The sequence below is a fragment of the Danio aesculapii genome, chromosome 16, assembly GCF_903798145.1.
Source record: "Danio aesculapii chromosome 16, fDanAes4.1, whole genome shotgun sequence".
NCBI classification, from domain to species: domain Eukaryota; kingdom Metazoa; phylum Chordata; class Actinopteri; order Cypriniformes; family Danionidae; genus Danio; species Danio aesculapii.
In genome coordinates, this window is record NC_079450.1 from 51,326,028 (window position 1) to 51,341,052 (window position 15,025).

Sequence of the window (15,025 nt, forward strand, 5' to 3'; positions counted from 1 at the left end):
CCGCTTTGTAGCCAGCAGATGTCAGTGGTGTGCTGTGTTTCTAGTGCCACTGACCAGTGAATCCAGCTTGTGTAATCAAAAGTGAAGAGCGGGGGGACAAAATAGTGTTTAAAGGATGGTGGTATTTAGGGTTTGGGGAATGGGGGGGGGGGGTGGTCGGTGGGGTTATCACAGACGTGTTTGTCACGGACGTGTTGGTCACTGTTGTTTGCGGAAAAAATTGAAGAGTTAGGGGTGGGCTTGACTGGGTTGGGCCCCCATAGTTACTATCAGACTTACTATCACCAAAACGGTGTGGACCATTAGAATCGTCATAACTTCCCCATCGGCGCCCGTGAATCCAGCTCGTGTAATCTATTTAATCAAACCCAACATTGGGTTAAAAAGGGTCATTAGATTCCAGTTCATCCAACGTCGAGTGTGTTTATACATCTGACCCAATGTTGGGTTATGACAACACATAATTGTTAGATTGTACAGTATTCAAACACGTGCAAATCACACTCAGAAATAAAGGGTTATTCACACCAAGTATGCTAATTACACTTTTAAATGTAACTCAATTTGTGCACACCAGCATATGATAATGATCTGTTCATTTTTTTTTTTTTTACTGTAGCCAGCAGATGTCACTGGTGTGCTGTGTTTCTAGGGCAACTGACCAGTGAATCCAGCTCAGTTAATCTATCTAATCCAACCCAACATTGGGTTCAAAAGTGTCATTAGATTCCAATTTATCCAATGTTAAGTGTGTTCATACATTTGACCCAATGTTGATTGACAACACACTTTTATTATATAGATCATATTTATTTCTAAAGACTGACTCACTATATCCGAACATGTGCAAATTACACTCAGAAATAAAGTGCCGTTCACACCAAGTATGCTAACTATACATTTTAAAGCAACGATAACTATATTTGTGCACACCATCAGTTTAATTTTAGGTGTTTTTTTTTACTTATTGCATTACCCCCTTGTACCCAGATTTTCTGGCGTGGTGTGTTTCAAGCACATCTGACCACTGAATCCAACTTGTGTAATCTATTAATCAAACCCAACATTAGGTGTCACTTGGGTGTCACCTAACAAAAAGTGTCACTTAGATTACATTAAAAATCTATCTAATCCAACAAGGAATTTAGCAATCAATCGCAATCAGTCTAGTGGAATATTAAATTATTTTTTTAAGGGGGCAACAAAAAATTGCACTGGATACCTGACTTATAAAAATAATTTAGCAAAATAATAAATGTATAGAAATTGTGCAGAAAATGAATTGAAACTTTTATTTTTAAAAGCGAATAATTGAACATTTTATAATATATTAATAATATTATTGGGAATAGAATATTATTGGAATACATTATTCATTTTAGGAACTTGTTAGTAAGGTGTAATCACTTTTTATGCTGGATTTACATTCACATTCACATTGAATCACTTTCACTTTCAAATCAAACAGCTTCATGTTGTTTAAAATGAGAATTCACAGGATAAAGCAAAATTAGCACCATGGAAACAAAGAAAATTAGCGAATTTTGCCTGTGTTGTCATAACCCAACATTGGGTCAAATGTATAAACAGCCAACATTGGATAAATGTTTTAAATGGAATCTAAATGACACATTTTAACCCAATATTGAGTTTGGTTAGATAGATTACACAAGCTGGATTCACTGGTCAGCTGCGCTAGAAACAGCACGCCAAGGACACCTGCTGGCTAAAAGGGGGTAATGCAGAAAAATAAATATAAAAATAAAAATAAATAGATTGTTATCATTTGCTGAAGTGGAAAAATATAGTTGCAGGTGAAATCCAATAATTTCTTTGTTTCCATGGTGCCAATTTTGCTTTATCATGTGAATTTAGCAGAAAGTGATTCAATGTGAGTGTGAATCCAATGTAAACGAATGCATCTCTAGCCTTTTGTAACTAAATAAAAAACAGTACATTTTGACGAACAACAGAAAGAGGATCATGAGGTCTGAGCTGTAGCCACAGATGATGAGCGTCTCGTCATTGCACATTTACACTGGACACTGATGGCATTTAGCAGTGGTTGTGGGAAAGGACAAGCACAGAAGGAAAACCTCATCCATGAAAACGCACCATTGGTTTTATTAGATTTGGCTCAACCACATATTAACCAGACTATGTGCTGACTGCGGCCTGGATTTGTCTCGTTAAGTGGAAATGACAGCAGTTTTTTAACGATGAGGGAAAATAACTCACATTGGTTTTGACGCCATCCTGGACATCTGGTACACGAGGCATGGCGTCGTAAAGAGACGACACATAGGTGATTATGGACTTCTCGTCAGGATGAGGCACATCCACATCTGCAATGAGAAACAAACAGAGATCAGTCAGCAGTATGAGAATCTATGAATGTTTGTGAGTCATTTGTTGAAGCAGACTCTATTAATTGATTGTGACTGTGAAAATCTGCTCAAATGTTAGAACTATTAGGACGTAAATCTGACGGAAAAATAAATGAACAGAACTTAAACTTGTCCATCAGGAACCAATCAGGGCATTTGATTGTTTTTGACTGCTAATTGCTGCAAAACAAATACAAAATCGTGTATGGATTAAGTGGATATATTTTATTTTGATGGTCCCCTTTATACATTGGTAAATATAAGTAACTTACATATCAACTAGCATATATATATATATATATATATATATATATATATATATATATATATATATATATATATATATATATATATATATATATATATATATATATATATATATATATATATACACACATGTTTAAATTGTAAAATAAAATGTTTAAGGTCAATATTATAATTAACTTGCATATTAACTATCAGTCACTACTGAATTACTCTGAATTACAGTATTTGCTAACACTTTATAAGTGAGTGTTATTTTGAGTCCCTCAACAGACATTTACTGTAACTTACTGTAAGTAACTCTGCAATATTATATATTATCATATTTGTTTTAGTTTGGCTGGAATAAAAGGGGTTTTACATTTTTTAAAAACAACTTTTAAGGTCAATATTACAAGTAACTTACATATGAACTAGCAGTCATTACTGAATTCCTCTGATTTACAGTACTTGTTAACACTTTATTTTGATGGTCCCTTAACAGACATTTAACTGACTAGTGCTTTTTAACTGCAAGTACAATACTCTACTAATACTCTACTAGTAACCTTACTGTAGCAAGTTATCGACATGTAGTTACCAATTAACTTACTTTATAGTCAATAAAATATCTAAAAAATATTTTATAATAAATGCGCCACAACACTCCATCATTGTATGAGAAAATGTAAAGAGATAAAGAAATTCTGGAAGGAGACTCTTTGTTTGATCTGTAAATAAACAGGAAAATGTTCCTCTCGACCCCAAACTGTGTTTATTTCATATGTACCCAAGTACTCCGGTTGTGCATAACAAAAAGAGCAAACTAATAGATTTTATGTAAATAATTATACTTTATATTAACCCTTTTTTACTTTTATTTATTATTATTTTTAATTATTATTTTTATATTTATTCATTCATTCATTTTCTTTTCGGCTTAGTCCCTTTATTAATCTGGGGTCGCCACAGTGGAATGAACCCCCATCTTATCCAGCATCTGTTTTACGCAGCGGATGCCCTTCCAGCTGCAACCCATCACTGGGAAACATCCATACACACTCATACACTACGGACAATTTAGTCTACCCAATTCACCTGTACCACATGTCTTTGGACTGTGTGAGGAACCGAACGCGGGGAACTCCACACAGAAACGGCACTGACCCAGCCGAGGATCGAACCAGCAACCTTCTTGCTGTGAGGCGACAGCACTACCTACTGCACCACAGCATCACCATATTTTTATATTGTTGTTTTTATTTTTAAGCTTTCTATGTCGTCCTGAAGTCATTTTGCTTTAATGTGATGTTCAGATATCTTGTTTTAATGTTGAGAAAAACCCAATAATTTTTTTTTAATTAACAAATAAATGCGGCACAATCTAACAAACCCAACATTGGGTCAAATGTAAAAACACATCCAACGTTGGATAAATGTTTTTAACGGAATCTAAATGACACTTTTTAACCCAATGTTGGGTTTGATTAAATAGAATACACGAGCTGGATTCACTGGTCAAATGCACTAGAAACACAGCATGCCAAGGACACCTGCAGGCCACAAAGGGTTAATGCAAAAAGTAAAAATTAAATAAATAAATAAACTAAAAATAAACAAATTGTCATCATCTACTGGTAATAATAGGACATTTAGATTTCATGATGACTTCAAGACCAGTTTCAACACACACAAAAAAAGCATTTAGAATCACACACTGCTGATACTTTCCAAACTTTTCAAGTATCTACGATAATGGGATGATAAGCTCAATAAACCAACATATTTAATCAGGATTTAGCTTTAATACTCAGTGTTCATATTGATTACTTATTGTCATTTATCATTACCCTCTGGGTCGAGCAGTCGCGTGACGCCCAGTTCTTTCTCCGCCACTGTAAACGCCTGCTCCAGGTTCTCCATGTTGGTCTGGCGGTAAACCTTCGGCATGTCGATAAACCTGGGTCTGAAGAAATATAGAGAAAAAAAAATTAACACCAGTAGAGGGGCAAAAAGGTTAGAAATCTCTGAAATGCACTGCATATTGTATCTGAAACCAAAAAAATGTAACACTTTCCAATAAAGTTCCATTAGTTTAGGTTTGCCTTCACTCATATTAACCAACAAGCAATACGTTTTACTGTATCTACGCTGTACACACAATTCTCTTATCTTGTCCCAAAACAAACTGATTAAGCTAACTTAACTGTGGATTGAACAACAATTAAGTTGTCCCAAACAAAACCCAACAATTGTGTTGATTCAGCTCATTTAAAATAAGTCGTTTGAACAAGAAGCAATCATTTTTGAGTGTAAGTTAAATATGCTTTAAGTACGAATTTATTCACTTTATTTTTATTGCATGTGTTCTGTTCCCTGACACCTGAAATGAATGCTAATAATGTTGGATAACGCAGAAATAGCCATTCTGTACTGTAATGTCAATGTGTTGATATTCATGTCAACAATCGTGTTTTTATTCTTTTGTGGATTCTATGTTTGCCATCCACACATACAACATTTTTAGAAACGTCTGCATCCACATGGAAATGAGAAAACTGGGGGAAAAGGGTGTACAAACGCATCTGTGTAATCCGCCATTGTTGTTTAATAGTGGTTGTTTCATTGTGGTTCTGTGATGTCATCATTTACAAAAGCTATCTACATGGCAAGTGGTGATGTTTTGAGGTTTTTTCATGTAATAAAAAAGTTAATTTCAGGGCACTGACAACGCCGGTTGTCACACGGATAAAAGTCTGGAATGTACAACAAAGCTTATCCTAAGTAACATATTTCAGATTCGCAAACATGTAGACAGCGCCCTCTAGTGGATTTGTCATCTGAAACAAAATGGCCACCGATGTCACTAATAAGAAGGGTTTCTGAGTCCACATAGAGCACAATGATTCATAAGAAATCATCGATTTCTTCACAATTAGCTCAGGTCTACTAAATGATGTATACATCAAACATTTGATTTATAGCTATACATTTAAACTCTAAATTGGAGTTTTTTTGTGATGCATTACTGGAAAAAAGACATTTTGGTTTACTACATTCGGCATATTTGAGTATTGCAAGATTATATAAGTTCCATCTTTGTTCAGAGTGTAGGTAAAGTGACACCTGCTCCATAAATCCAGAATAACATCTGTCTCCCGAGGGATGCCACCATTACTCACATACTTTGAATGCCCAGCGATGGGAGCGGCTCCGAACAAGAGCCAACAAACTCTCCACACATTTACACCAAAGTATTTGAAACACATCAGGAGCTTCAGAGACAGAACCACAGCATAGTAACATCTAGAGACAGGGTGTGAATTACAAGGGGGGTTGTCCACATACAGCAACAAGCAGAGGACACTCTACAGTTTGACAAATATTGCTGCTTTTGGGCAACATATTGTACTTTTGAAGCTTTTTTAGTCAAGAATGTAGTTGTTTAAATTGCAACTATTCTGTTTGTTTATAAAGATTTTAAAACATTTATAATTTCTGAAAGACAGCATGACGATGTTCATCCACAAGATGGCGATAAGCCCTAAGAGTAAACCAGTGTAATTTCAAACTATAGCTGATCAAATCATTATTAAACTGGTAAGGGATTTTCTGATTCGATCTCTCTCTTTTATATGTTGTAGTGCTGTATTTATACCATAGTAATATTGTGACCTCCCGATTGCAACAGAGAAATACTGGGAGATATCTCTGTAGACTGAGATGACATTTCATGCCGTTCAGCCTTATAATCTTAAAATGTGAGCAAAATCAGCTGTTTTGTCATCACTTTAGACATTACGCTAGAGAATCATTCAAACACTAGCTCTAAAGTGACATTAATGATTTACTAATGGATTCTGCTGTTCTGACGTCAGCTGCAGATGTGAATGAATGGCTGAAGAAAGTAGTTCCTCTTATAGAAGGGTTTTGAGACTCCGTGTTGGATTTTCTTTTTTAATACACACGATTATGCCGTCGAACTGTTGTATAAAACAATATCACACGAGTAGCAGTTCGATATGGCTGTATATCCTCACTGGTGGGAGACAAGCGCACTCGGCCTGCAGCCTTGTGTAAATGCACGCCTCCCACCAGTGCCGATTTACAGCCACATTGCACTGCTACTCATGTGATATTGCTCAATATATATATTTGACCCCCTATAATGATTGATACCATTATCAATGCACATTCGTGCCCAGTAAAATAGATGCGAAAAATATGTAGAGAAAAGAGATGTAGAAAAATATTCAGTCGGTGTTCAGAGATCAGATCTAGCCTAGACACAGTAAGTGCTCAAAAGACACCTTTTCTAGTACATTAGGTGTTTGTATCTACATATAGCCTAAACGTGAAGTAAAATTGAACTATAGTGTGTGTTTTAATAGACACATGCCTATACATACAGTAAACAGTAAGTGTGATCTTTTATGATCATCCATTTATTAGCTTAGGATTGCAAACTTGTCTCAGACATGCAAAATTCCAAGTTTTATATCAAAAGCAGGTTGTTTTTGATAATTGTTTGTTGAAATAGCCCATCACAGGTTACTGTATGTCAGAATCCAGTCATTATCCATAAAAACACTGAAAATAAGTTTGAATAATAAATGAGATGCGATTGAATTAAATATATTAATTTAGTTCACTGAGGCATGCACGCCAACCTGATTGTCCCACCAAGTAGGACATGTTCCTGGATTAACATCTATGTTGATCCTGAAACACAATTCCAATCAGCCAATCAAAATGAAGGGATACGTTTACAGTTTATGTCAGCCTGATCTCACGAGAAAACGTAAGTATTTTACGTTTTGTCAGTTTAGTGGCTAATTCGTACGAATTCGTACGAGTTCAGTCGTACGAAATTGTACAATTTTAAAAAGGAGGCGTGGCACCTAACCCCACCCCTAAACCCAACCGTCATTGGGGGATGAGCAAATCGTACTAAATTGTACGAATTAGATCGTACGAATTCGCACGATCTTACAGTTATGGTTGGGTTTAGCGGTAGGGCATAGGTATGGATTACATTTTTCCTAATAATAATAATAATTATTATTATTATTTTATTATTATTATTTTATTATTATTATTTATTGTTTGTTATGTGTGTGTTATTCAATTTGTTGATTTCTTTTTTGCAAAAAAAAAATATAGATGTTGTAATATTTGCTAATGCTATGCAATGCATGGCAATGAATATCTCAATAAAATCTTTTAAAACTAAAAAAAATTGTGGTTCCATCATAGTTTATGCACATTTTTTATTATTAAATAAAAAGTTAATCCATACGTTTTTAAAACGAATCTGCATCTTGCCATTTTCATCAAAGCATTTTTTATGCAACAATCCAAAATGCGCATAGAAATATTTGGATGGAAATCTAGAAATTCGCACTCTGTCTAGAGAGATTGTTAAAAAATAAAGCCAGCACCCGGTCATCATGGAATAGTATTCTCCATTGTGATTTCCAGAGTCTGCCATCATGCCCAGATCCTCCATCCTGAAGCCTCTGTGGATCTCTGAGCCCCAGTCTGCCCTGTATCCCATCTGCGAGTGAGTGTCCGGACTGTGGGAGCCGTGCCCAGAATCCAGCGAGCTCTCGGAGGGAATCTCCTCACAAAACATCACCACGCGGTCCTCCAGATCACTCACTGAAGCCACAGTACTGCTGGAGCCAGTCCGTCGCTTCTTAAACGACAGACGCCTCTTCATGTTCAGCAACATGATGTCCTGATGTTCTTCAACACAATGTGATCCGATAAAAAGAAATAAAATAAAAGTCTCCAGATCTCAGAATCTCCTCGTAACATCCATTTAAAGCGGGTTTCTGTTGTGGTGAGCCATTTGTGAATGCAGGCAGATGTGAAGACGGAGTGTTTCTGGCTGACAAAAGCAGGGTCAGTGGGATGTTCCTGAGCTCTGCAGGTACACGTCCATGTTTTAGATGCCCTGCGGGAAAGCCTGTCTCATCTGCAACCACACCTTACGCTTTTAATCTTTTCAGCTCTCAGCTGTACTACACTTATTGTGCGCTGCTTTCAGAACTACTGTTGCTTTCAGACTCTTCCTGCAGTCTTTTGTTCTTGTTTCGGTAAACGAGACACACCCTCTATTTAGAAAACTCATTCATTTGATCTGGGTGGCATTTGAGGACTGTTGTTTTTCGCTTTCAAAATACTGTATTGTTCATTTCAGTGCCTGTAATGAAGAGTAAAATTCTCAGAGATTTAAAGTGGTACAAATATCTTTAAATCTAATATCAAAATAATCTGCCAGTGAGGTAAGCAATTAAGTTCAGTACATGAAATGACACACCTTGATCCTAGGGCTATATTTTAATGATCTAGACGCAAAGTCTAAAGCACATGGCACAAAAGCATTAAGGACGTGTCCGAATCCACTTTTGCTATTTTAAGGATGGACAATACGTTCTGCGCCCTGGTACATGGTCTAACAGGGTTGTGCTTATCCTCTTAGTGAGTTCTGGGTGTGTTTTGAGCATAACGTGCATTAAACCAATTAGAGTATAATCTCCCATTCCCTTTAAGAGTCAGGTGTGTCACACCATAACGCATTTGCTATTTACATGGCGGACTTTGTAAGTGGAAAAACTGAACGCTTCGATAGTGAGAAAACAGTTAAACAGACCATCTGCAGCGTGAGGATAAGGAACAAGCCTCCTCCATTCAGCCTCTTTACTTTCTCTTTCTCTTTACTTTTACTCTTTACTTTACTCCTTTACTTTCGTGGATAAGGAAACGGTGGAAACTCACTCCACTGAAGACATTCATTAGCCTACATTTGTAATTTTGTTTGTTAAGTGCAAAGATTTGTCTAATTAAAGAAGATCAGTTCTGATTTCCAGCACACGAATAAATGAACAATAATAACGGAGAGTTATATCCAAACACACCTCCTATTCTTATGTTCCAAATGGTGATGCGTACGTCTCCAAAACCCAACAAGTGGAAAAATCTCAACTTGTTTTTGTTAAAACAAACATAAATATGCATATAATAAATAATACTACTAATAATAATAAGATTATACAACTGCAAATTGTCATGAATAAACTGAAAAAAGCCCTCCTGAAGGCATGGAGGCAGTGGTTTTTATATTTATCTATAAAATAATAGAGGTGTGAACCTACACTGGTCTCACGGTTCGGTTACAATTATCATGCCATCGATTCGGTTCAACTCGATATCACGGTGCATCGACAATGCTTTCCATACACAGTTTTATATTTTGTTCACAGCAGCAATTCTTGTATTAAAATGTATAAATATATTTATATTTTTATACAGTTTGTAATACTATTTTGTCCTTCAATACAAACAGTCAGATGTATGAACTGTACCTTTAAAAACTCAAGTACATGCACAGAACAACAAGAGCCTTTATAGCAAATAAACAAAGTAAATATCCTGCTCGCTTTCTGAGCCTTGTCTAGCGAGTTCTTTCTTACACCCCATGATTGGTCACGCGCTCAACATAAAGGGTTGCGATTGGCTCGCGTCTGTATCCACAAGTATCACTTTTACAGCCGAGAGTAGAGGAAACTCCCGACAGCAGATCAAAGGTCCACAGTAAGAAAGATAGAGCGAGTGAAAGAGAGAGAGAAATGGAGTTTACTTTCAGTTTCTTCATACCAGTGAAACAGGGACTTCTGCTGTAAGTGCCTGTGAAAGACTGTCCAGCAAACACACACAATGAATTGTGCACAGTTTCTGCGTTTTTAAGTAGTTGGAGTGTTTTAATTACATGCTGTCACCTCCCTCGCCATATTAAGCTACCGCAATATAACGCATATGAGATCAATGACGTCAGTACATAATAACCAGTTATGATTATTACTGAACCGATACCGAATTGTCTGTGTCTGCATTGGGGTGCACGGAAGAAACAATTAATTTTGACACCCCTATAAAATAATCATTTTTGTAATATTATAATCCTTTTATTCTTTTTCATATGTAACAATATTTGTGTATTGCTGTACATCCTGTGTGTATTAAGCAATGTGTACGCATTTGAACTCGCATGGGAGCATAACTAGGGCCAGACGGAATCTGCGGACGTTTTTAGCTATTTATGCGGAGAATTTTGCTAAAAATCTTTGGATTTCTGCGGAATTATTTTGGGAGTATCATAACTAAAACCTTAATATGTGAAAAAAATATATATATCTTTTTAACTTTTATTTAATGTTTAAAATGCAAATCCAATTAGATTCACTTTATTTGGTAAACAAAGCAAGCCTCTCATATAACATATCAAGAGAGGAAATATTAATTTACAAACTGAATTGTAAATAAATCAGATGAACAATTTCATATTAGTCAATAATATTACTGTACTTAATTAAAAAACTGAATAAAAATAGATTTACACACATTTACTCAAGTAAATAAACAGAATTAATGAGGGGCTAAAAATCTGCGGAATTCTGCGGAAAATCTGCGGAATTCTGCGTGCGCAGATTCCGTATGGGCCTACGCATAACTAACGCGCTCTGTGCTGGACTGTGATGTCACACTTGGAATCATTATAATACACGCCCCCAGCAACGTGTAATTGGCCACAACATTTCCTAGTTCTTACGTCAATAAATGTGACACACCCTCATTCGTTTGATCTGGGAGGCATTTGAGGTGTTTTTTTGCTTGCAAAATACTGTATAGGGCGACGTGGTGCCGCAGTAGGTAGCGCTGTCGCCTCACAGCAAGAAGGTCACTGGTTCGAGCTGGAGTTTGCATGTTCTTTCCATGTTCGCATAGGTTTCCTCCGGGTGCTCCGGTTTCCCCAAGTCCAAAGACATGCGGTACAGGTGAATTGGGAAAGCTAAAATTGTCCATAGTGTATGTGTGTGAATGAGTGTGTATGGATGTTTCCCAGTGATGGGTTGCAGCTGGAAGGGCATCCGCTGCGTAAAACATATGCTGGAAAAGTTGGCGGTTCATTCCGCTGTGGCAACCCCAGATTAATAAAGGGACTAAGCCGAAAAGAAAATGAATGAATGATTGAATGAAATGATGCAATGAAGATTCAAATTCTCAAAGATTTTAAGTGATACAAGTATCTTTGAATATAAAATTAAGGTAGATTTAGTTGAGAAGATAAAACACATAAATTTTAAGGTAAGAACAACTAAAACAACAACACTGCAAAAAAAAAAAAATATTCAAATAATTCCTAAATCATCAAGCTTTTTCCTAGACCAGTAAAAAAATGTCAAAATAAAGTAAGTTTTTTTCATTTAAACAAGCAAAATAATCTGCCAGTGGATTAGGCTAAATGTTTTTGAAATAAGTTTATTTTACTTACCCCACAGGCTAATTATTTTGATTGATTTTAAGAAAAACTCAATAATTTTGACTTCATTTTACTCTAATTTTAATTTTGACAGGTTTTTTGTTCTGAAAACAAGACAAACGTTTTTACTTCTCTAGAAAATGCTTCTTGATTTAACCATTTTGAAATATGTCGACTGGAAACAAGACAAAACCTCCAATAATAAAACCTTTTTTCAAATCTAATTTATACTTAATAAATTTTAATATGAGACGCATTTGATTTGAGGTTTGAGCTTTATTTACTTCCCTGACTAGCAATACTGAGATTGAAGTAACGCAAAAAATAACATTGATGCATAACTACAAAATACATTCATAACACATTCCTCCAAATGTATTCAAGTAAATCAACATATGCCATGTCCATATAGTGTACATACATCCACAGCCAAGATTAAAATGAACAAATCACTCACTCGTGTTTGTGTATGATGGCGTTGAAGAGTTTTCCGTCTCTCCAGCTGGTGGTGAAGTTATCGCAGCGGATACCGTGATATCCATCCACCATTCGCTGAGACCAGAAGAGCAGCTTCTCCTTGGCTGACATGTCATCTGACTGTCCGTTCACCTGGATATCTGAAATCTACCAGCCCACAAACATGAGCCTTGTGCATTTCAAAACATGTGGCAGCAGTAATCGTGTTGATCGGGTGCGAATTAAAGGTGCCATTGAATGTAAAACTGTATAAACCTTAAGATAAACGTTCAGTACATAAAATGACATACCTTGAGCCTCAAACATCAGTCTCATTCTTATATAAATCTTGTTTGAGTAAAAGAACAAAAAAAATAAGTGAATCAGAACAAAACACAGACTGTGATGTCACACTCGGGATCATTATAATACACGTCTCCAGCAGTGTTTGATTGCTGAAATTTCCTAGTGAAATTACAACAACGATTAAAAGGTTTCCTCAAGTCTCCTTAAGTTTAACACAGCTGGTTATATTTCCTATGTGCTTAAGCTCTGGTATAAGTTAATGGTGTAGAGCAATTAAATCTCATTACAGCTTGTCAGAATATAAAATATGGAAAATATGGATTATAAATTTAATCAGCCCCTGAAGCTCATTAATATTCATGACCCTTCTAAATAAGGTAAAAACAGAGCTTAAATCTAAAATCCTAGTGTTGTAAATGGACATGTTTCTGGATAATTTGTGCATCTACCTAAGCCAACTTTATGTAGATATTAGAGAACAATTGAAAAATAATGTATCGATACATTCTATGGCATCTTGAATAAATAATCAAAGTGATTGATTTTACAGACAAATCTGTCATGCAGCACAACACAAATTCAGCCCCTCTGAATACCACTGACCTCTTAAGAACCTTCTGAGACCTGTTATCAATCTCGAAACCAACAAAAATAACAAGGTTTTAAGGGTAATCCAATTTGCTTTGGAAGGGGTTTAGTCAGGATCTGTATCGCTTATTAAACAACAGTATCTGCCACTAAAAACAATGACACCTCAAACTGAGAAATGTAAGCTAAAGTTTACTAGCTATAATACTATAAATAATACTATAACGAATGAGCTAAATATATGTCATAAAATCTGAATAATATGGGATTTTTGTTTGTCTGATATTCTGGCAACATTACTGATTCAATGAATCAGACCTATCTGTTTGAAACAATTCACTAAAATAAATGTCAGAGTGTTTGAATTGTTGTTTTTGTTATCACAATGTGCATGCGTTACTAAACATTGCAGAATTTTTACATTCCAAAACCAAAAAATATATATACATTTTGCCTGCTATTTTGACAATATGAGTGACCAGATGTCCCAGTTTATACCCAGGATTCCTGAGATTCACGTGTCCCAACAATTCATAAAAAAATGTACATGTGCCACAATCTAAAGCAACAATATATTTAGCTCAAAGACGAGATGCTCTTATTTGTGTAAGAATCAAATTTGTAAAATAAGCATTTTAAAATGCAAATAAAAGGCCACCAATTTTCCTAGTGAGATTACAACAACAATAAAAATGTTTCCTCAAGATTTCATAAGTTAATCACAGCTGATTATACTTCCTATGTGTGTGGGACTCTTATTTTGAAAGTAAGAGATGCGTATAAGTTAATGGTGTGGGGCATTTCATCTCATTATAGTTTGTCGGAATACAACATATGGAAAAGATGGATTATACGTTTAATCAGCCCCTGCAGCTCATTAATATTCATGACCCTTCCAAATAAGGTAAAAACAGAGCTTTTCATTTTAGGGGCAAAACCTGGGGTTGTCACCTTTTTTAGGCATGGAAAGCATTTTTAATGCAAATAACAGGCCACAAAATGTCCTGATGAGATTATAACAATAATATTTCTTCAAGTTTCTTTAAGTTTAACACAGCTGATTTCCTATGTATATGGGACTCTTATTCGGAATATAAGGAATATGTTAGCTTTAGGATAAGTTAATGGCATGTAGTAAACAAAATATGGAAAAGATGGATTTTATGTTTAATCAGTCCCTGCAGCTCATTAATATTCATGACCCTTCCAAATAAGGTAAAAACAGAGCTTTTCATTCTAGGGGCAAATCTTAGGGTTGTAAATGGACATTTTTAGGCTAATTGCATATAAAGGGCCACAAATATTCCTAGTGTTATTAAAATAATGTCAAAATGAAGCTTCATTTAAGTTAAATTTAACTATTTTCTATGTATGTGGGACTCTTATTTTGAAAATACGATTTGTGTTAGCTTTGGAATTAATATGTCTGCATTAATATTTCACATAACCTTTCTGCAAATAAAAAAATCTAAATATGAGTGACAATGTTGCTAAATTATTTAACATAACGCACGTCTTCTAATCTGTACTCATTAAATTATGTATATTTCTTATTAAATTTACATTACTATGTCATCAACTGATTCTTTTGGACTAATAAACAGTGTGATTTCAAACTCTGTTTTGTGTAATCATGGTAAAACTGGATGATCATAATAATTCTGGATGAGAAATGTATAGAAAAACATTTCTGATGTTTCAGTTTTAAAAGAGGGGCACA

The 15,025-nt window shown here is 35.4% G+C and overlaps 1 protein-coding gene across 1 annotated transcript in view; it reads right to left on the reverse strand.

Moving 5' to 3' along the window:
- plecb (plectin b) overlaps positions 1-15,025 on the reverse strand; it is a 184,410-nt gene that overhangs the window by 79,521 nt on the left and 89,864 nt on the right. The window contains exons 6-8 of the mRNA XM_056476117.1: positions 12,413-12,579; positions 4,481-4,596; positions 2,239-2,345 (exon numbers count right to left, since the gene is read on the reverse strand). Of these exons, the coding sequence (XP_056332092.1) occupies positions 2,239-2,345; positions 4,481-4,596; positions 12,413-12,579 (390 nt within the window). The remainder of the gene's footprint in view (positions 1-2,238; positions 2,346-4,480; positions 4,597-12,412; positions 12,580-15,025) is intronic.